This window comes from Pan troglodytes, chromosome 3 (genome assembly GCF_028858775.2).
Source record: "Pan troglodytes isolate AG18354 chromosome 3, NHGRI_mPanTro3-v2.0_pri, whole genome shotgun sequence".
Classification (NCBI taxonomy): Eukaryota; Metazoa; Chordata; class Mammalia; order Primates; family Hominidae; genus Pan; species Pan troglodytes.
In genome coordinates, this window is record NC_072401.2 from 129,042,543 (window position 1) to 129,066,367 (window position 23,825).

Sequence of the window (23,825 nt, forward strand, 5' to 3'; positions counted from 1 at the left end):
GCTAAAAAAAATCTGTGCAATTAACATTAAAATCTGCACAGCACATGTGTAATTCAGGGCACAGCCAAATATTTGGGCAGAGCTTTTGCATAGAATTTATGGTTTCCTTCTCTCACCCTGTATGCTTTTCTACCCCCTTTAGGTGCTGTGGTCAGCCCAAATTCTGGTCTGATTCCTCAGTTGGTTAAGACTGCACAGACATGGCACCACCTGGAACTCCTCACTCAAAGAGTCATAAAAAAGTTAAACTCACCCTATGACACATTTCTAAAAATTACTGAACTTTGAAATTCATTATTGCACTGTTCTCTCTACCTATCATTTTGCCTGAAAATTTTTTATAATAAAAAATTCCATGCTCAATATAAATATTTTAAAAATTAAGGCTATGGGAGGTAGAAAATGAAAGTTCCCTGCAATCCCTTCATCTATACATAGCCCCTATATATAGCCAATAGACTATCTTAGTAAAGAATTATCTCTTGACTCAGACTATCTCAGAGGAAAACATTATTTCAAGTAAAGATATGAGATGAGATAGTCTTAACACAGCTTCCTCAGAATTACACATCACTATTCCTTAAAGTGCTGTTCAGAGCACTAGCTTTGTTCTCTATTTTCTTAAACCGTAGAAGTAACTAAAAGTTATACAAAGAGGGGAAAGGATTTTGTGTATCTCAGCTGTAATATTTACTTAATTGTAATAACATTGTAAACTCTGAATATTGAGAAACAAAAGTTACGAGGTAGCCAGGCATGGTGACTCATGCCTGCAATCCCAGCACTTTGGGAGGCTGGGGCAGGTGGATCACTTGAAGTCTGGAGTTTAAGACCAGCCTGGCCAACATGGCAAAACCCTGTCTCTATGAAAAATACAAAAATTAGCAGAGCATGGTGGCACATATCTATAATACCAGCTACTTGGGAGGCTGGGGCACAAGAATTGCTTGAACCCAGGAGGCAGAGGTTGCAGTAAGCCAAGATTGCGCCACTGCACTCCAGCCTAGGCGACAGAGGGGGACTCTGTCTCAAAGAAAAAAAAAAGTTAGGCCGGACGCGGTGGCTCACATCTGTAATCCCAGCACTTTGGGAGGCGGAGGCAGGCAGATCACCTGAGGTCAGGAGTTCGAGACCAGCCTGACCAACATGGAGAAACCCCGTCTCTATTAAAAATACACAAAAATTAGCCGGGCTTGGTGGTACATGCCTGTAATCCCAGCTACTCAGGAGGCTGAGGCAGGAGAATCGCTTGAACCTGGAAGGCAGAGGTTGCAGTGAGCTGAGATCGCACCATTGCACCCCAGCCTGGGCAAAGGGTGAAACTCAGTCTCAAAGAAAAAACAAAAACTTATGAGGTAATTACATTTAGAGAATGAGGTCACAAGAACTGAGGACACAAAGGGATGAAAGTGGCCAGGCATGGTGCCTCGCACCTGTAATCCCAGCACTTTGGGAGGCTGAGGCAGATGGATCACCTGAGGTCAGGAGTTTGAGACCAGCCTGGCCAACATGGTGAAATCCCGTCTCTACTAAAAATACAAAAATTAGCTAGGTGTGGTGGCGTGTGCCTGTAATCCCAGCTACTCAGGAGGCTGAGGCAGGAGAATCGCTTGAACCTGGGAGACAGAGGTTGCAGTGAGCTGAGATCATGCCATTGCACTCCAGCCTGGGTGACAGAGCAAGTCGCTGTGTCAAAAAAAGAAAAAAAAAAGAAAAAGAAAAGGGGTGAAAGTAAAAGCAACTAAAGAAATAGTTCCTCATCTTCCACAATAGAAAGTTAATAGAGCTAAATCTATAACTGAAAAAAATCAAAAAAGAAAATAAGCATGTTATTTAGAAATACGGTAGAATATATAAAAATGAACAGTTAAATGAATTGAAGAGGGTTGCATCTGGGAAGCAGAAATGCAGAGTTTGTATGCTTGTTATTAATATTTGTTATAAAACAATTTGATTTTTAAAATTATGTATATATGGTAACAGTGATTAAATAGAAATTTAAGGTAGTAGGAACAACTATGTGAAATTAGATTAGAATTGGTGATATCAGCTTGAACTCATGATTACTAATATTTTTTTCTTTAGTTTCATCTGCTGAAAAGGCATAGATGCAATGACACCTAAGTCGCAATAAGCTTGCTAAGCTCCCAGATATTGTTTTTTAAGCACCATTTTCTACTGTAAGGTGTCAGGACACTTTGCAGAAATGGCTCCTTTCAGTGCTGGGTGAGAGAAAGCCCAAAATAAAATTAGAACATCTTGTTGTACCAGAAAGTAAAGAACTGCTTTTATATATATATGTCCTATCAAAACAGCTAGGTTGAAAGGAGCTCTCACTAAACAAATCTCAGACACTTTGAACACCAAAATAAGATTGTAATGGATTATAATCCTTTGAGGAAATGGATTATAACTGATTCAATAATCTGGGAATCCCTAAATTCATACTGAAAACACAGATGTTCCTTGAATTATGAGGGGGCTACATCCCAATAAATTCATCATGAGTCAAAAATATCCTAAGTCAAAAAATGCATTTAATAGCCTTATAAATACATTGTAAAGACAAAATATCATAAATTGTACCATCATAATAAGTTGGGGACCATCTGTATATCATTAAACAGGGCAAAATGTAGGGCTCTTCTGGTTGTTTTTTGTTTGTTTGTTTGGAGACAGGGTATCGCTCTGTCGCCCAGGCTGTGGTGCAGTGGCATGAACCTGGCACACTGCAGCCTTTGCCACCCAGGCTCAAGTGATCTTTCCACCTCAGCTTCCTGAGTGGCTGGGACCACAGGTGCAAGTCACCTCCCCTGGCTAATTTTTGTATTTTTTGTAGAGACTGTGTTTCCACTATTTTGCCCAGGCTGCTCTGGAACTCCTGGGCTCAAGCGATCTGCTTGCCTCAACTTCACAAAGTGCTGGGATCACAGACTTGAGCCACCACACCAGGCGGGGCTTATCTTTTTGGCAAAATTGTTTCTAATACATATGGAAAGAGAACAATTATCATTTTGTAACTATCATAGTAAAGACTAGTTTAGGAAAAATCAATAATACTGCTAAATTGTGAGAGAGGGGTTTGCTGAGGAGCAGAATATTTGCAGGAAATTCAAGTATCTCCCCCATAGATTGCTTATTAGTTGCAAGTAGAAAACCAGCAATTTATACGGTGGAGAAACTGGGATCAAATTAACATCACTAATGAGAGACAAACAATATCACGTGCCTCCAAATGTGGTCTCTTGGAAAGAATATAACCTCATGTATGTAATATTACAATCAGGAATACATAACCTGAATCTAATCATGAGGAAACACAAGACAAACCCAAAGTAGGGAAGATTCTGTAAAATAACTGGCCCGTAACACACACACACACACACACACACACACACACACCCCTAAGAGTGGTGACAATGTGTTAATTTGATTGTTGTAATCATTTCACAATGTATATGAAATCATCATGCTGTACAACTTGAATAAATACAATTTTTGTCAACTATACCTCAGTAATACTGGAATGAACAAATGAACGAATGATAAATAATTGGCCTGCACTCTTCAAAAATCTCAATGTCACAAAAATACAAATGCTGAGGAACTCTTCCATATTAAAGGAAATTAAAAAGATATGGTAACTAAATACGGTATGTGATCCTGTACTAGATCTATACTGGAAGGAAAAAATGTTAAAGACATTACTGGAACAATTGACAAATCGGAATATGAACTGTAGATCAGATTAAATATAAATATTGTATCAATGCTAAATATCCTTAATTTGATAAACATACGAGAGGATACCCTGGTTCTTAAGAAATTCACACTTTAGAAATAAGGGGTATAAGAGCATAGTGTATGTAACCTATTTTAGAATGATTCATAAAATACAAATAATAGGCTTATTTATATATTTATACATGTATATTACACATGAAGAATAGTAAAACAAGTGTGGCAAAATGTTAAGAATTGGTTAATCTGAGTAAAGGACAACAGGAGTTCTCTATTATTCTTACAACTTTTCTGTAAGCTTAAAATTATTTGAAAATAAAAAGTTTAAAAAAAAAAATGGGCCGGGCATGGAGGCTCACGCCTGTATTCCTAGCACTTTGGGAAGCCGACGCAGGCGGATCACCTGAGGTCAGGACTTCGAGACCAGCCTGGCCAACATGGTGAAACCCCGTCTCTACTAAAAATACAAAAATTAGCCAGTCGTGGTGGCGCGTACCTGTAAATCCCAGCTACCCGGGAGACTGAGGAAGGAGAATCGCTGGAACCCAGGAGATGGAGGCTGCAGTGAGCCGAGATCGAGTCACTGCACTCCAGCCTGGGCGACAGAGCGAGACTCCATCTCAAAAGAAAAAAGAAAAAGAAAAAGAAATATACACTAACCTCAAGGAAAAGAGCTTTCACTTAATAACAGAAGATCTAAGTTTGTGCGCTACTTCTGTTTGTTAAATATCTTTCCTTAAGCATCACACTTTTCTCAACTGCAAAACACCATCCCAAACTTACAGAGGTCTCTTTTGATCCATACAAATTATGTGTATGAGAGATCTAACTGTAAATTATTATACAAATGACATTATAATATTAAATACTTAGGAGTTTGCCAAAATAAAGAATGGAGTTCGTTTTCTTAAGGTACCGTACACATTAACTACAGTTATAACAAACTACGGAATAAGCGGTAGTGGTGTAAACGGTGTTCCTTAAAGGAAGGTAATGTTTTTTGCCCTGTTCCGTCAAGTCTTAAACGCTTGACATTTTAAAATAGTTTTAAACCCTTTCCGGAATTAGAAGTGGTATTTCGGACCGTGAAGTAACCGATCAGCCATAAGTGTCCCATCTTTAAGGCCTGCTCTTTTACCCGTCTTGCAGAAGTTCTTCCGAGAGTGGGCCCGAGACAGCCTCCCGCCCGAACTAAACTCTCCGCAGCGCTTCCGGCCCTTGGCCCCGAAGTCTAGAACCCTGGGCCGGCCGCAAAGGAAGGTCTGCCGCGCATGCGCGCCCCGGCGCAGCCTTTCCGGAGCGATCCATCTCGTTACGTCACCACCAGCCTAGCTCGGACGGCAAGCGGCGGGAGATTTTCAAAATGGGAGCCCAGAGGCACCGCCCAGGCCTCGGAAGGTGTCAGGGAGAACTTTCCGTGGTTTCAGCGTCGTCGCCTGGAGCGGCGGTTTAGAGAGCCGAGCCTGATGGGCGCCAAGGCCGGCTGGCTGCTTGGAGCGCTGCCTCGAAGGGACTGCGTGAAGGAAGCTAATCCGGAGAACCCAGGCCAGAGCCTGGAAATATGGCGACCTGCATCGGGGAGAAGATCGAGGTGAAAAGACTCGGCAGTCTGCAGCGGGGCGGGTGGGAGTAATTGTGGGAGGACACGAGACCGCTGTGGGAAGGGGAGCGAACGAAGCTAACGGCTGCGGGGCGGGCACCGAGGTGCTTAGGGAGGGTCCCAACGGCCCAGACCCCAGCTGTTTAGGGGCGGAGCGGCCCGCCCCTCAAGAGACAAGAGTAGGGAAGGCGGGACAGGTGAGTCCCTCCCCGCCCGGCAGTGTCCCCAGGCAGTGTCCCGAGGCACTGCGGCTTTCTTTCAGCAATCCCGCCCGAGCTACCGCGTTAGAGCAGAGCAGGGCTACCTCCCACTTCTCCAAGGGGATGGCGGTTATCTCCGGCGGGAGCTGCGGCGGGATTCTGACCAAGCCCTCCGCTCCTGGGGATTGGCTGGAGATGGGAGGAGGGCGCTTAGGCTGCACTGAGGTTGAGGAACCAGATCACTAGGGTGCACCATCACCCTGAGCTTCCAGTCCAGCCTGGAAGCGCAGGTATCCCCGCACGGAGTCAACATGCCTTCCACCCTAGACACCTGCTGCATCGAGGTGTAATACCTGCTTGAATTTTGTCAAATTCCCCACTCGATCCATTTTATCTTCTTTTTCCAGCCCCTTCCCATCTTCCTTTCTACTGTGAGTCATCACACATAATCTTTAATTTTAACTTTTAAGGATTTTAAAGTTGGAAATCTGCTTGGTAAAGGATCATTTGCTGGTGTCTACAGAGCTGAGTCCATTCACACTGGTTTGGAAGTTGCAATCAAAATGGTAAGAATAAACTAATCAACTTCTCTCCTGTACTTTGCAAGTAACTAGAGAGGTATCAGAGATGTCAGAAACTCCTTATCTACTAGCCTTTCCTTTGATTATAGTGTAAGGAACACTTTGCATAGGCAGAAGACAATAGTGCCAAGTCCAGCCGTTGAGCTTAAAAATATTTTAGGAAAGCCTTGACCTTGCTTAAATAAGTTTTATCTTCATTAATGTTCAGTAGACCTCGTATGTGGTGTAATTATCCATACTTGGAGTAATGAGTAGAAATCAACTAACAAATAATTTGTTTATAGTTCACTGTGTATAATTTTGTATTTCCCTGTAACATACAAAATATTATTCTTGATTGTTAGAAGTCAGCCTAATAGGAGTAACATAAACATAAGCAAATTAAGAATTATTTGTCAGCCGGGTGGGTGGCTCACACCTGTAATCTCAACGCTTTGGGAGGCTGAGGCAGGTGGATCACCTGAGCTCAGGAGTTTGAAAACAACTGTGCAACATGGTGAAACCTCCTCTCTACCAAAAATACAAAAATTAGCTGCTGCTGGGCACGGTGGCTCACGCCTGTAATCCCAGCACTTTGGGAGGCCGAGGCGGGTGGATCACCTGAGGTCGGTAGTTCAAGACCAGCCTGACCAACATAGAGAAACCCCATCTCTACTAAAAATACCAAATTAGCCGGGTGTGGTGCTGCACACCTGTAATCCCAGCTACTCTGAAGGCTGAGCAGGAGAATCGCTTGAACCCGGGAGGCAGAGGTTGTGGTGAGCCGAGATCGCGCCATTGCACTCCAGCCCAGGCAACAAGAGCTAAATTCCCATCTCAAAAAAAAAAATTAGCCGGGCGTGGTGGCATGTGCCTGTGGTCCCAGCTACTCAGGAGGCTGAGGTGGGAGGACAGATTGTGCCTGGGAGGTTGAGGCTGCAGTGAACTGTGATCGTGCCACTGCACTCCAGCCTAGGTGGCAGTGAGACCCTGCCTTTAAAAAAAAAAAAAATCATTTATCTAAACCACTTAGAAAAAGAACTGGAGGTTTTGCTCTAAAATTTGCCTGAATTGGGATATTTTTTTTCTTAATAGGCTAGTTGTGCTATTAGATTATTTAAATTGAGATAGGATATTAGAATTAATTGGGCAAACTTTTACCAAGCATCCTCTCTGCCGAGCACTCTGCTAGGTGCATGGGGAAAACAGATAACAGTAGGTTGACCGCAAAGACGTATAAAAGGACTTCAGTCTATTTTAAAGTATACTTTATTTTCAAAGTTCACTTTTAACCAGTTTATATTTGAAAGTCTGTCAACATTTAAACCTGTTATTTTTAGATAGATAAGAAAGCCATGTACAAAGCAGGAATGGTACAGAGAGTCCAAAATGAGGTGAAAATACATTGCCAATTGAAACATCCTTCTATCTTGGAGGTAAGATATAAATTTTGTAGAAGTGACCAAGGACACTGAATTTTTGTATATTTTAATTTATTATGCCCTTTCACATTTCAGCTTTATAACTATTTTGAAGATAGCAATTATGTGTATCTGGTATTAGAAATGTGCCATAATGGAGAAATGAACAGGTATCTAAAGAATAGAGTGAAACCCTTCTCAGAAAATGAAGGTAGGTGTGTGTTTTTTTTGTTTGTTTTGTTTGGGTGGATAAAAGTTTTGCATTTTAAAGTGTAGTTTTGAGGAATATGCTATTTTGTAATATATAGTAAAACTGTTTGAATTATTACTTTAAGCTAGAAAAGGAGATTTCCTACATCCCAAGCTGCTAATTCTTAAAACAATTCAATTATTACGGTAGTAAAGTAAGAAATTTGTTATCCTTCTGTCCTTAAAACCACATTTTAAATTAAATTATTGGTAGCAGTTTACTGTGTATCTTTTCAAATGTAGTAACCTTTTTAGGATGTCATTGGTGACTATAAAGTAGTTCTAAATCAAGCACAAATAGCCATTGAAACTGTTTATTATAGAAAACATGAAACATACAGGTAGTGTGCTATAATGAGTCCCCTGAACTTAACACTCAGCTTCCAAAACTAGTGACTCATGGTCATATTATTTCATCTTTACTGTTTTTACTACCTTGATTTTCCAAAGTATTTTGAAGCAAATTATAGACATATTTTTAACTATAAATATTTCAAAGTATAGACTTCTTTAAAAACGTAGCCACAAAGTCATTATCACACCTAATAATTATTTACTATCAAATATATAGCTTCAGACTTCCTCAATTTCTCATAATTTTTTGCAGTTCAAAGCAGAACCAAATAAAGTCTATACATTGACACAAATGATTGTTTTCAAGTTATCTTGCTCTGCTAACTGAGATTACAGACAAGCTAACAGAAGTAGTTGCTTATAGGCTTCTTGTACATCTGAATCTATATAAGCCATTTGGAAAACAATTCGGACATATGTATTTAGAGTTACGGAAATATTTATATTCTTTGACTCAGATTCCATTGTTGGAAGTTTATTCCAAAGAAATAATACAAATTGAAAAAAAATTGATACTCATCTTGATAATGACTACTGCATTTTTTAATAATACTTCATTAAAAAAGGCCTTATTAGGCTGGGCTCAGTGGCTCACGCCTGTAATCCCAGCACCTTGGGAGGCTGAGGCACGTAGATCACCTGAGGTCAGGAGTTCGAGACCAGCCTGGCCAATATGGTAAAACCCCATCTCTACTAAAAATGCAAAAATTAGCCGGGCACGGTGGCTCATGCCTGTCATCCTAGCTACTTGGGAGGCTGAGGTGGATGGATCACAAGGTCAGGAGATCAAGACCATCCTGGCTGACATGGTGAAACCCCGTCTCTACTAAAAATACAAAAAAAATTAGCTCGGTGTGGTGGTGCTCTCCTGTAATCCCAGCTACTCAGGAAGCTGAGGCAGGAGAATTGCTTGAACCCGGGAGGCAGAGATTGCAGTGAACTGAGATTGTGCCACTGCACTCCAGCCTGGTGACAGATCAAGACTCCATCTTAAAAAAAAAGCTTACAAATTGATTACTTGGGAAAGTTTGGGAGACATCGTTGGAACTTTAGCTTTTTCTTTTTTTTAACAATTAGAATATATGTATGAATCGTTTGTGCAATTGTTTTTCTTAATTGCTATGGTTACCCTAATGACTCTCAGTTGCTAAAAAAAAATTAGGCTTCTCTTAACTGCATGTAAAACGCTCATCAGTTGGAAATAACGAAGATTAAAAGGAATGCCTAGTTTTCTTAAAGGTTAATATGATAGGCCAGGCGCGGTGGCTCAAGCCTGAAATCCCAGCCCTTTAGGAGGCCGAGGTGGGTGGATCATGAGGTCAGGAGATTGAGACCATCCTGGCTAACACAGTGAAACCCTGTCTCTACTAAAAACACAAAAAATTAGCCAGGCGCGGTGGCGGGCGCCTGTAGTCCCAGCTACTCGGGAGGCTGAGGCAGGAGAATGGCATGAACCCGGGAGGCGGAGCTTGCTGTGAGCTGAGATCGCGCCACTGCACTCCAGCCTAAGGGACACAGCAAGACTCCGTCTCAAAAAAAAAAAAAAAAAAAAAAAAAGGTTAATATGATCTCTTTAGAGGGGTGTGTTGGTACCACTCTGATAATTGCTGGTAATTGAAGTGGCTGGTAAATCTAAGCTCCAAGCCACTGTTCTACTACAGTGCTCTAGAATATTTACCTGGGTTTCATAATGTATACTAAATACTAGATACTGAATCTTCCAGAGTTTCTAAATTGTAAATTCTCTTTTTTAAAATCCTAACAGCTCGACACTTCATGCACCAGATCATCACAGGGATGTTGTATCTTCATTCTCATGGTATACTACACCGGGACCTCACACTTTCTAACCTCCTACTGACTCGTAATATGAACATCAAGATTGCTGATTTTGGGCTGGCAACTCAACTGAAAATGCCCCATGAAAAGCACTATACATTATGTGGAACTCCTAACTACATTTCACCAGAAATTGCCACTCGAAGTGCACATGGCCTTGAATCTGATGTTTGGTCCCTGGGCTGTATGTTTTATACATTACTTATCGGGAGACCACCCTTCGACACTGACACAGTCAAGAACACATTAAATAAAGTAGTATTGGCAGATTATGAAATGCCAACTTTTTTGTCAATAGAGGCCAAGGACCTTATTCACCAGTTACTTCGTAGAAATCCAGCAGATCGTTTAAGTCTGTCTTCAGTATTGGACCATCCTTTTATGTCCCGAAATTCTTCAACAAAAAGTAAAGATTTAGGAACTGTGGAAGACTCAATTGATAGTGGGCATGCCACAATTTCTACTGCAATTACAGCTTCTTCCAGTACCAGTATAAGTGGTAGTTTATTTGACAAAAGAAGACTTTTGATTGGTCAGCCACTCCCAAATAAAATGACTGTATTTCCAAAGAATAAAAGTTCAACTGATTTTTCTTCTTCAGGAGATGGAAACAGTTTTTATACTCAGTGGGGAAATCAAGAAACCAGTAATAGTGGAAGGGGAAGAGTAATTCAAGATGCAGAAGAAAGGCCACATTCTCGATACCTTCGTAGAGCTTATTCCTCTGATAGATCTGGCACTTCTAATAGTCAGTCTCAAGCAAAAACATATACAATGGAACGATGTCACTCAGCAGAAATGCTTTCAATGTCCAAAAGATCAGGAGGAGGTGAAAATGAAGAGAGGTACTCACCCACAGACAACAATGCCAACATTTTTAACTTCTTTAAAGAAAAGACATCCAGTAGTTCTGGATCTTTTGAAAGACCTGATAACAATCAAGCACTGTAAGAATAATTCTATCAGAGGCATTTTGTTTTTTGGTAACATTACACTAGTATAAATATGAAGCTGCATGTAAGCGGGGGGATACCAGGGAAATGAATGTCTAAAAAAAAAAAACCACTGTCATGATTTTGACCTGTGGTTAACAGTCTTAACAGGAGTGTGTGTGTTCATGAATGTGTTTATAAAATTGTTTAATATTTGGAAATTTTTAGCCTCATTTTTAATTTTATATGGAGTGAGTCTCCAGTGCAAAGTATCATATGTATTAGTCATGCCTTACCCCCTAAAGTACTTAATAATAACTGTATACATAGATAGAAAAGCTGAGATTGAGTGGTCATAATTCTGACTGCTTCCAATATGAAAACTAATTTTTAGTGACTGTATTGTGTGTTTTTTTTCTCTTTCTGTTCATTTTGTGATTTTTATGCTTAAATTATAAGAGGGCAGTAGCCATACAGAAATGCTGTCAAAGTGCCCTGGGCATTTTGGCATGGGAGTTTAGCTTTTTAAAGATAGCATAGTTATGCCAATATTGTTTTCTATAGTTATTCTAAAATGTTCAGGTATTCAAATCAGAAGAAATCCTTTTCTAATATTTTTACCTTAAAAAGTTACCTGATAATTTTTTATTAGTTTATGGGATTTTTTTGTTTGTTTGTTTAGCTCCAATCATCTTTGTCCAGGAAAAACTCCTTTTCCATTTGCAGACCCGACACCTCAGACTGAAACCGTACAACAGTGGTTTGGGAATCTGCAAATAAATGGTGAGTTTTTAATGGAGTATTTAATCAAGAATTAATTACTTGGAAACTTACCAAGCATTGCAGTGTTCTATTTGAGATTTTTAAAGAAAATCATTTTCTTGCTTGGTGCAGTAGCTCATGCCTGTAATCCCAACACTTGTGAGGCCAGGACTGGTGGATTGCTTGAGGCCAGGAGTTCAAGACCAGTTTGGGCACATAGCAAGACCCTGTGTCTACAAAAAATAAAAAATTAGTTGAGTGTGGTGGCATGTACCTGTAGTCCCAGCTACTTGAGAAGCTGAGGCAGGAGGATTGCCTGAGCTCAGGAGTTCAAGGCTGCAGTGAGCTATGATCACACTGCACTCCAGCCTGTGTGACAGAGACCCTGTCAAAAAAAAAAAAAAAAAGCATTGGCCAGGCGTGGTGGCTCATGCCTGTAATCCTAGTACTTTGGGAGGCCAAGCCAGGCAGGTAACTTGAGGTCAGGCATTCGAGACCACCCTGGCCAACATGGTGAAACCCCGTCTCTACTAAAAATACAAAAATTAACTGGGTTTGCTGGCACACACCTGTAATCCCACCTACTCGGATGGCTGAGGCACAAGAATCACTTGAACCAGGGAGACAGAGGTTGCAGTGAGCTGAGATCACGCCACTGCACTCCAGTCTAGGTGATAGAGCTAGACTGTCTCAAAAAAAAAAAAAAAAAGCATTTTCAGTACGTCTCAATAAAGCTCTGTTACAATATTTGAATATTTGCTGTAAGTCAGCCACTGTCCTTAATGTTTAACATATATTAAGTTCTCACAAAAAAACATGAGGAAGATACTGTTACTATCTCCGTCTTACAGATGAGGAAACTGGGTACACAGAGCTTAATTTGCCCAAGCTATGTGACCATTCAGCAGAGGAGCCAGGGTTTGAACATAAGTAGTCTGGCTCAGAGACTTTATTCTTAACCCCTGCTCTTGCAGCCTCTCTATAATCAGCACCTTCTATCAGTGCCCATAAAATAATGAAAAGATGATTGACCTTATTTTTAAGTGGAAGCTGATAAGGACAGTATAGGGTACCAATGGGACCTCACACTAAAGTACAGAGCTACTAAAACCTAAATATTTTTAAACAGCTGTCATCCAAGTCATGTTGTTTATAATACAGAGTTTGAAGGTTAAACATTCCTCATTAATGAACATGACAGATTCACAGAAGGTGAATTGGGAAATAATGATGGAAAAAAGAATAAAAGAGACATATGGAGAGGAGGAGATCATTTTTTACTAAGTATCGTATTACCTCATAGACAAAGCAAATAACACAGCTGTAATTTAATCAGAGAGTTGTATGTTATCTTGAGTCTATTCTCTTTTTTTAATGTATATTATTCTCAGAAGCCCAAAAGGAAATTAATCTTTTTATTTATAGTAATTAGAGATGATAATTCAGATTTGTTTTTTAAACTATAAAACTGCCACATACTTAATTTTGCACATCTGTTGTGTTTACAGATACTTATATTTAGTAACACAGACTTGTCTGAGATGGAGAAATAACCTTGTTTATAATAATCCAGTAGTGTTCCTGCAATTTTTCAGTATATTATTTGATACAAAATACTTTCTGTCATAAGGAGAGTGGGGGGAAAGCACTAAAAAGTCATTTAAGAAAAAAAATATAATTCAAATTTTTAGTTTAGCATTGAAAAATTGCCTTACCAAGTTTTATATAATCTGATCATTTAAAGCCTTTAAAAGATACTGTTCTGTATGTGAACTTTAAAACCATACAAAATAAAAATTGGTAAAGTTAATTACTTTTTTAAAAAATGCTGGTGCAAGTACATGTGTAATATTAAATATTAATGTTAAAGCTGTTCATATAGTGTTTTTGCTTTTAGTTGCATATTTTCATTAATTGCAGGTATTTCTAAGTAAAGATGGGCTAGACAGTTCTTAGCTTAAAGAGTAAATTTATATATTTTTCTCATGTAGAATGATTACTTGGGAACTCAAATCTGCTTTTGTTGGCACATTGGCAGTTGCATGCTTTAGGATTAATAGGTGACCATATAGTGACTAGTTTTTGCCTTAATTGAAAAATTAATTTTATGTTAATATCTTTTGTGTCTTAGTCTTAGGAATACTAAAGGCATTTCTTCACGATCTGGTTTAAAATGTTCTTTCAAAGTCATGTCTTAAACTGCTTATTTGTTAGAAAATTATGAGCTCTTATTGTTTTGTTTTTTGTAACTAGATTTCTTTTGTTCAAAAAATGCTATTATAATCAGAGTGACGTTATTTTGTGTCGACTTGTGTTTTTAGTTATTTACTAAATTGCTTCATTCTATGTATATTGTAGCTCATTTAAGAAAAACTACTGAATATGACAGCATCAGCCCAAACCGGGACTTCCAGGGCCATCCAGATTTGCAGAAGGACACATCAAAAAATGCCCGGACTGATACAAAAGTCAAAAAGAACTCTGATGCTTCTGATAATGCACATTCTGTAAAACAGCAAAATACCATGAAATATATGACTGCACTTCACAGTAAACCTGAGATAATCCAACAAGAATGTGTTTTTGGCTCAGATCCTCTTTCTGAACAGAGCAAGACTAGGGGTATGGAGCCACCATTGGGTTATCAGAATCGTACATTAAGAAGCATTACATCTCCGTTGGTTGCTCACAGGTTAAAACCAATCAGACAGAAAACCAAAAAGGCTGTGGTATGTCTGTTATCTTCTTAAGTTACTAAATAACATTTTACTTGAGAATACAATTCTTGAGAACATATTTTTTAGTCCTCTGTAATGTCCTTTTACTTTGGGGTGTATACATGATCAACTTTATTAAAGAGAAAAGAGACTGGGTGTTTATGGAAAAACAGCTCTTATTTCCCTCTATCTTCTTAATAATAGTGACATGATACTGATAAGTTTTGAATTTTAAATTATTAATTTAAAGTAGATTTGAATGAAAAACATTTTAAAATAATACTGGCTATATGCTGGTTAAAGATTATTTTGTTCACAATTCCAATCAGTGAGCTAATATTATCCTTTGCTTCTATTTTTATTGTTTGTAAATTTAATCCCGTCTCAAATTTTAAAAAACTGGAAAATATAACTTTTATTTTTTTAGCTTCTGGAACTAAAGAAAAGGCATATGCACATTTAAGTTTAGAGTTTAAAAATTATTGTATGTGAATTGAGAATGGTGTGTGTTTTTTTAATTCTATCTTTATCCTGTTGTTTGTTCCCATTTGACTTCCCATTTCATCCTTGCCTTTGTTTGGCTTGCTATTATCTTTTCAAAGTCCTTATTCTCCACTCTACCTTCTGTTTGCTTTCTGCTCATTGATTATCACTTCACACTTCATTATACATTCTTACCTTTGCACCATATGGTTCACAGTTGTGCTCAAATATACCTCTGATCTGGACTGTTGTAGTGAAGCAGCTTTGATTTTGACTTCAATATTTGTTTCTGCCATGGTTAAGTACTCCTAAGTATTATGTATGTCAGAGCTGTTCTAGTAAACAAAAGAAATTATTACTGATTTTGGGTTTTTTTTTTTTTTAGGTGAGCATACTTGATTCAGAGGAGGTGTGTGTGGAGCTTGTAAAGGAGTATGCATCTCAAGAATATGTGAAAGAAGTTCTTCAGATATCTAGTGATGGAAATACGGTAATGTGTAGTTACTTTATTACCTTGCAACTTCAAATTATCGTTTAAGCACGTTTAGCATTCTAATTCATTTTACAATGATGTAAGTTTTTTTAAAATCAGTTTGCCAGTATGATAGTGTCTCTGGAATTCAAAAATTGAAATAGCATATTAAACATATTTAAATAAATTGGTGCAGTGTTAAAAATAATTATATCTAGTAAGAAAATCTAAACTTTTGGTTTAAGTTAAAAAGCAAAAAAATTACTTTTACAGAATATTTAACATTTTTCTATAAAATAATATTTAATGTTACATTTAAACACTTTGTATACGTTTTAGCAAGATATAGTACTGGAACTTAATGGCATGTAATTAGAATTTTTAAAAAATCTTTTGGCAGATCACTATTTATTATCCAAATGGTGGTAGAGGTTTTCCTCTTGCTGATAGACCACCCTCACCTACTGACAACATCAGTAGGTACAGCTTTGACAATTTACCAGGTATGTGAATTTACCAGGGAATAAATTTTGATAGTAGATTTATATGTATATATGTATAAACTCTATATATAGATATAATAAATTATAAATAGCTTCAGTCAAACTTTAGGTCATATCATATTCTTGTACTTTGTTTCTGGTGAGAGTTGTATGCCTTTAATGCAATGTTTATTATTAATATTCTGTGTTATAATGGTACTATATTCTATTTAAAAACTAACTCTAGAACATTAGTCATATGTCTCACAAATGTAATTTGTATACTTGTTTAGAATGTGGCTATAGTTATGTTAAAAAAAATTCAACATTGTGCTTGCTTCAGAGCACGTATACTAAAGTTGGAATGTTACAGAGAACATGGCCCCTGTGACTCACAAATTTGTGAAGCATTCTGCATTTAAAAAATAATTCACCATGTATGTGGCTTTTGAGCTTTGAAATCAGTGCTGCTACATAAATGATTATTTATAATTATAGTTAACCAAATTTGACTCCCAGTTTCGTTTCTGGATATTATGGACTATGGACATAAGTACTGAATAGTAAGCCTTCATTGAGATAACTCTTAGAAAAGAATAAGAAAACCTGTCTAATGTAACCCTATTAGAAATCACAATAAATAGATAAAACTGTATGTCAGGTCAACACTTTCTTCCCTAATGTTAAGTATTTTTTTTCCTTAGAAAAATACTGGCGAAAATATCAATATGCTTCCAGGTTTGTACAGCTTGTAAGATCTAAATCTCCCAAAATCACTTATTTTACAAGATATGCTAAATGCATTTTGATGGAGAATTCTCCTGGTGCTGATTTTGAGGTTTGGTTTTATGATGGTAAGTACCATTTGGAAATGGTAATTTGTTCCTTTAGTTTGTAATTTAGTAGTTACGTATATGTGGGTTTTTAAAATTCAACACAGTCAGTTTTAAAGATGTGTATGTATTTAACTATACATATAAATTGCACAGTGGAGTATACATGTCAAATCATATTAATCAAAATTTATCTAGCCTTCCTTTAAACAATTTATCCTATAATATGTATATTAGTCCTCTTTTTCTACTTAGCTCCAGTTTAACTACATCTAGGCTGGTGGTATAAAAATCACATGAAATGCGCGATGTCCTATTTCTTATTAGAAACCTTAAATGGACATATACCAAATTATGAGAATTATAAATGTAGCAAAAAGGATAGGGTTGAGTCTAAATCTATTCTGTAAAGATGAATGTTCTTATTTTCTAAATCTATTCTATAAAGATGAACTACTTTTTAATCTATAAACCTCCTTTAAGGGACGCAAAGCATTCATATCACACAGTACACATATAATTATAGCTATCCTTCAATTATGTTTTTGTATGAATATAGCGATTTTTTAAAATGTAAAAGTATCAGGCTTAAACCAGATATATGTTGGGAAAAAAATGGATGATCCATATTTATTGAATGCTTTGATAGTCTCATTTTATTAATAGTCAATAAATGAATAAAAATGATACCTTGATCCAGGAGCCATTATATACTGGTATGATAATAAATATAAATCTAGGAATATTTTTAAAAAGGATAAGAGAACAGTTTTCTGATTTTTTTTTTAGGGGTAAAAATACACAAAACAGAAGATTTCATTCAGGTGATTGAAAAGACAGGGAAGTCTTACACTTTAAAAAGTGAAAGTGAAGTTAATAGCTTGAAAGAGGAGATAAAAATGTATATGGACCATGCTAATGAGGTACATACCTAATTGTAGGTTTTTCATACCAATTAATAATGATTGCAAATGACATAGGTGAAACAATGACAGAAGCACTCTTCTTTTGAAATAGGGTCATCGTATTTGTTTAGCACTGGAATCCATAATTTCAGAAGAGGAAAGGAAAACTAGGAGTGCTCCCTTTTTCCCAATAATCATAGGAAGGTAAATGTCTGAAAATTTTAAACATATGGCTAAAATGTTTTAAAAGTTTGACGTTTATATTATAAACATTCTTTAGTTTTCTGTAAATTGAAAGCTTCAGGGGAATATATTTGGACTTTTCCCCTTCAGAAAACCTGGTAGTACTAGTTCACCTAAGGCCTTATCACCTCCTCCTTCTGTGGATTCAAATTACCCAACGAGAGATAGAGCATCTTTCAACAGAATGGTCATGCATAGTGCTGCTTCTCCAACACAGGCACCAATCCTTAATCCCTCTGTAAGTAAATATATGTCACTTCTGTACTTTAAACCTTTCAATGATTGCCTGATGCCCTTCTTGTAAAATAGTTTATTGTGGCTTTACTATCATCTACGTACTTTTCCAGCCTCATCCTGAGCCACTTTATCCCATACTATTTATGTTTGAGCGTCAAAGGCCTCCTTTCAGTTCTTTAAACAAGTCAAAGGGTCTTTTCACATGCTGTTCACTTGACCTGGAACTCTTTTCCCCAACCACTTAACTTTATATGTGTAAGTCTTATTTTTCAAGTCTCTGTTTAAATGTTACCTCAATGAGCCCTAATCTCAGCCCTCTGGGGAAAGCTAAGTGTATTAACATACACATATGTAGTTTTTTTTTTTGTTTTTTTTGAGACGGAGTCGCCCAGGCTGGAGTGCAGTGGCACGATCTCGGCTCACTGCAAGCTCCGCCTCCTGGGTTCACACCATTCTTCTGCCTCAGCCTCCCGAGTAGCTGGGACTACAGGCGCCCGCCACCATGCCCGGCTAATTTTTTTTGTATTTTCAGTAGAGACGGGGTTTCACCATGTTAGCCAGGATGGTCTCAATCTCCTGACCTTGTGATCCACCTGCCTCAGCCTCCCAAAGTGCTGGGATTACAGGCATGAGCCACCACGCCTGGCTAGTTGTTTTATTTTTACTAGTAAAATATCATTAACTGCCTAAATGCTCATGATAGACTCATGATTAAATTTATTATATATTTAATGAACATGGTGATGAAGATTATATAGCAGTGTAGAAAAATGCAACATTAAAGAAATAGGTGTGTATATTTGTGTGTACTCACCCACATGCACAAAAAGAACATGCCATGGGATAAAAAGATGAAAGAAATCCACCAAAATGAAAACAGCAATTGTGCAGGAGGGTGGGGGGTTCTTTTCTGTATTTTTCTAATTTCCAATAATGTGGTTATATTTTCGTTAAAAAATGTTTGTTTTTAAAAAAATTAAGCTAATGAAAAATCTCATAATTGTCTGCTTTTGCCGAATGTGGCTTATAAAAATGCTGAGGAATAATATCTTCCTGTCCTTTATTCTTTGTAGATGGTTACAAATGAAGGACTTGGTCTTACAACTACGGCTTCTGGAACAGACATCTCTTCTAATAGTCTAAAAGATTGTCTTCCTAAATCAGCACAACTTTTGAAATCTGTTTTTGTGAAAAATGTTGGTTGGGCTACACAGGTGAGAAGTTTCTAGTACAGTGCATTTTCTCAGTATGAATTTCTTTTCATTTTCACACTGATAAGACAATTACCAAAAAATACAAATTATTGTAATGATATCTTTTTACAAGGAAGTTTTTGTACCTTTTAACATTGGTTATATCATTAAAAACTTTAACTTCTTAAATTTGTATTCAGTTGGAAAACTCCAGACATTGCTGATAAGAGGTTGCCTGCTAGGCTTGGGTGACCACTTCTGCCATTAGTTTTTAAAGTAGAGGTCATGATAATTACTAATTGTGAAGAGTAGAGTGTGATATCTGGGACGTTTTAAATTTTGGAAATTATTTGTAATCAATATTAGTAGAGTAACTTTCTTTTTTTTTTTTTTTTTTTGAGACAAAGTCTCACACTGCAAGCTCCGCCTCCTGGGTTCACGCCATTCTCCTGCCTCAGCCTCCCGAGTAGCTGGGACTACAGGCGCCCACTGCCAAGCCGGGCTAATTTTTTCTATTTTTAGTAGAGACGGGGTTTCACCATGTTAGCCAGGATGGTCTCAATCCCCTTACCTTGTGATCTGCCTGCCTCAGCCTCCCAAAGTGCTGAGATTACAGGCGTGAGCCACTGCCCCTGGCCAGTAGAGTAACTTTCATTTGGCAAAAGAAGAAAAGGATTTTTCCATTAAAAGTCACGTGAAAGCCAGGTGTGATGTCACGTGCCTATAGTCCCAGTTACTCAAGAATCTGAGGTGGGAGGGTCATTTGAGTCCAGGAGTTTGAGGCCAGCCTGGGCAACAAAGCAAGACCCCATCTTTTTTAAAAAGTGAAGTCAATATTGAGTTTCAAACTTATAGAATTTTATGTAGTTGTGAACCTATATGTGTATATTATCTAAAATCTTGAAACTTGGAGAGACTTCTGAGCCTGACACATGTACTTTTACTTAACAGTGAAGTAAATGCAACCTAGTACTTTATGGAGGTAGGTAACATTTGTTGAGCACCTGCTTTGTGGTACCTACCATGTTTTTCACATACTTTGTCTAGTTTATCCCCCAAAATAACCTAGTAAATTGTATCTCCTTTTATAGATAGTAAAATTATGCTTCATATTGGTAGATTAAGTTGCACAATCCTACACTGTACTCTTAAGTTGGCAGAGTCTAGATGTAAGCCTAGGTCTGTTTGATTTGGCGTCCATGTACTATGCACTTCTCCATTTTGAGTGACACATTGTGACTATTAATGACTAAAGGAAGAAGTTTCAGAGGCTAAAATGTAATATTCTCAGGCCAGGAAAGAAATTCTTGTGGCTTAAGGACAAAGAAAATGTTGCTTTTATTCCCTAAATCTCTTCTTGTTAAGAAATACTAAATATTTCTTGTGGGGGAAAAAAACCAACAACCAAAAAACTTAGAAATCCTAATGGAAATTAATGGGAAACAGGATTCACTTTCTAATAATTTTAATATTGTAATACCTTAGCTATTAAAGGAATAATCTGAAAAAGACATGAATATTCTCAGTGCTCTGCCATCGTAGCCCCAAATTTGTAGTCACTTAGAGAGTTTTTTTTTTAACTGTGGAAAACCTGTTAAATATGTTAAATATTAATACAGAACCACAAACCCTCTACTGTATAGTGATTTTGTGTGCTACTACTGCTGTGTTTTTTTTTTTTTTCTGTGCCTGTTCTTACCCATGCTTATTATTTTTCTAGTTAACTAGTGGAGCTGTGTGGGTTCAGTTTAATGATGGGTCCCAGTTGGTTGTGCAGGCAGGAGTGTCTTCTATCAGTTATACCTCACCAAATGGTCAAACAACTAGGTAAGTTCTTAAAATACTGGTCGAGATTCAGCCCTTTGCTATAATTTCTCTTTCTCTATATGTTGAAATGGATGATTTAATAAAGATACTTCTTTCATTTTGACAATGATCATGTGATTCTTTAAACTGTTAATTATTCTTAGCAATTCATGTAGTCATTAATGCATATTTTATGATTATCTATATTAACTCAAGGCAATTGGTATAAATAATCCACTCTAAGAGGTTGGGTTCCTTGTAGCCTTACTGTTCCATAGTGTAACTCGATGGCCCTTTTCAGAAGTAAGGGACTCTTAATTCTAGGTTCAAATAATATACCAAACCTATTTACTTAAAAGAACAGAAAAAAGAAATCTTTAAGATATAACCTGCTTATTTTTCCCAAATGAAAGGCTATATCCCCAATCTAATGTAACGTGATTAATGTTTGAAAGACTTTTTTGAATGTGTATATTCATTCTATATGAAAATATGTGTCAGGCACCCAGCCAAAAATAAGGAATCTGGCAATATGAACAACAAGGAGTTATTTGCTTTCCTCATTTAAATCAGAACTTACTAAAAGTAGGGTACTGACGATGCCAATGCAGGCGTTCTCTTTTATGAGAAGTGCTTATTGTAATGGAAGTACTTGGGACAAATATAATCTGTAGATACCTACCAACTGCATTTTTGTGTTAAATTTAGATAATGCAGTGCCATCACTTAAATAACTATGTTTCAACTGAGAGGCTTTGTTAAAAGCTCTTTGAGGTGCTCCAGAAAGTGGAAGGATGCAGATGCAAAGTGGGTAAAACCCTTGTTCCCAGGATACATGTTAACATTTTATTTGCTATGGTCATTTGGAAAATGTTAACATTTAAATAGAAATATATTCATAATGTGTTTAGCTTGGTATTTTTCTGTAGAATTAGGGCTTTTTTTTTTTTTTTTTTTTGAGACAGAGTCTCGCTCTGTTGCCCAGGCTCGAGTTAGTGGTGCGACTTGGCTCACTGCAACTTCTGCCTCCTGGGTTCAAGCAATTCTCCTGCCTCAGCCTCCTGAGTAGCTGAGATTACAGGCATACGCCACCACACCTGGCTAATTTTGTATTTTTAGTAGAGACAGGGTTTCACCATATTGGCCAGGCTGGTCTCAAACACCTGACCTCGTAATCCACCCCCCTTGGCCTCCCAAAGTGCTGGGATTACAGGCATTAACCACCGCGCCTGTCCGGGGCCTTTTAAATTTAATGAGGAATCCAGATTTTTGGCTTGCTTTTGAAATTACGAAGCCAGTTCAAGTTTACCTAATTTTCCTTCTGTTACTTAAATGTGTTTAGAAAATGGTCTGTTTTAAAAGAAAAGAAACTGTATGCTTCACTTGATTTAGGTGTCTAATAAATAATTGTTATAATTTTTCTGAGGTGCCTCTTGTTATTGAAGAATTACTGAAAAATATAATGTGCTTTTTGGGACTCTCATAAGAACCAAGTAATTCAGTTACGATTTTGTCTTTTTTTCTTTTGCTTCACTTAGGTATGGAGAAAATGAAAAATTACCAGACTACATCAAACAGAAATTACAGTGTCTGTCTTCCATCCTTTTGATGTTTTCTAATCCGACTCCTAATTTTCATTGATTAAAACTCCTTTCAGACATATAAGTTTAATAAATAACTTTTTTGTTGACTTTCAAGTAAAGTGATTTTTTTTAATTTAACATAAAGTCTTCAGAAAGCCTTTCTATGAAAGAATTTTAACCTATAATGTAAAGGATGTATTCTGAGAGAACAAAGAATGAAACTTGAATCACTTACTAAATATAGTGGATATAAACTAGAACACCTGACTTTGCTCTTAGACCATAACCCCCGAACTTACTATGTTCATATATTTGTATTGAACAATCTTTTAAAAGCAAAAATGTAAATGATGTGTAGTTTATTTGTGCTTTTATTGTTTTCCCTGCGTCTCAGACATGTTGAGAATCATGGACAAAACCTGCTGGAATTTTGGAATTTTTGAAGATGTAAATAATGTGTATTTATGTTATAAGTAACATATGTAAACATGTATATTTGTTTTATATTTATTTTTGTAACACCAGTGTCTGATGAAACATTTTTGCAAATGCATTTTATAAAAAAATAAATATAGTGATAAGTTACATTATCTTTTGATTCATTTAATTAAATACTTATTTTTAAATAACTTACCAGTAAACTCACTTTTTAAATTTTGTTGCCTGTTGAGGAGCCAATTAAATTTTAAATATTAATTTTGCAAATGTTAAATACATTGTTTCTCTATTATCTGAAAATCTTGGTATATTTTAATGAATTTTTTTTAAATTATACATTAAGTTCTGGGTTACATGTGCAGAACGTGCAGTTTTGTTACATAGGTATACATGTGCCATGGTAGTTTGCTGCACCCATCAACCGGTTACCTACATTAAGTATTTCTCGTAATGTTATCCCTCCCCTAACCTCCCATCCCCCACAGGCCCCAGTGTGTGATGTTCCCCTCCCTAGGTCCATGTGTTTTTGTGGGTTTGTTTTTTTTTTTTTTGAGACAGAGTCTCACTCTGTCGCCCAGGCTGGAGTGCAATGGCACGATCTCGGGTCACTGCAACCTCTGCCTCCCGGGTTCAAGCGATTCTCCTGCCTCAGCCTCCCAAGTAGCTGGGATTACAGGTGCATGCCACCATACCCAGCTAATTTTTGTATTTTTAGTAGAGATGGGGTTTCGCCATGTTGGCCAGGCTGGTCTTGAACCCCTCACCTCAGGTGATC

The 23,825-nt window shown here is 37.3% G+C and overlaps 1 protein-coding gene and 1 pseudogene across 9 annotated transcripts; both read left to right on the plus strand.

The window, feature by feature from the left end:
* The first annotated feature begins 1,415 nt into the window (after positions 1-1,415).
* Positions 1,416-23,199, plus strand: PLK4 (polo like kinase 4). 9 transcript variants are annotated; one of them, XM_016952176.4, is made up of 17 exons: positions 1,416-1,480; positions 4,891-5,332; positions 6,012-6,107; positions 7,442-7,537; positions 7,619-7,733; positions 9,891-10,911; positions 11,579-11,679; positions 14,017-14,387; positions 15,244-15,348; positions 15,731-15,833; positions 16,517-16,666; positions 17,435-17,568; positions 17,663-17,754; positions 17,884-18,031; positions 19,104-19,244; positions 20,944-21,050; positions 22,568-23,199. In XM_016952176.4, exons 2-17 carry the CDS (start codon positions 5,303-5,305, stop codon positions 22,668-22,670), a joined length of 2,913 nt encoding a protein of 970 aa, XP_016807665.1. In that variant the 5' UTR covers positions 1,416-1,480; positions 4,891-5,302; the 3' UTR covers positions 22,671-23,199. The 9 variants fall into 9 exon arrangements, with proteins under 9 accessions (XP_016807665.1, XP_016807667.1, XP_063665912.1 ...); XM_016952178.4 differs by lacking the exon at positions 1,416-1,480 and having other exon boundaries at positions 5,011-5,332; positions 9,891-10,809; XM_063809842.1 differs by lacking the exon at positions 1,416-1,480 and having other exon boundaries at positions 5,029-5,332; positions 7,446-7,537.
* On the plus strand, positions 16,143-16,234 carry LOC112209081 (U6 spliceosomal RNA; annotated as a pseudogene).
* Positions 23,200-23,825: the final 626 nt, after the last annotated feature.

Coding starts and splice junctions, on each gene's coding strand:
- PLK4 (XM_016952176.4), top strand. CDS start 5,303: ATGGCGACCTGCATCGGGGAGAAGATCGAG. Junction 14,388..15,243: donor AGAAAACCAAAAAGGCTGTG/GTATGTCTGTTA, acceptor TTTTTTTTTTAG/GTGAGCATACTTGATTCAGA. Junction 19,245..20,943: donor ATGTTGGTTGGGCTACACAG/GTGAGAAGTTTC, acceptor TTATTTTTCTAG/TTAACTAGTGGAGCTGTGTG.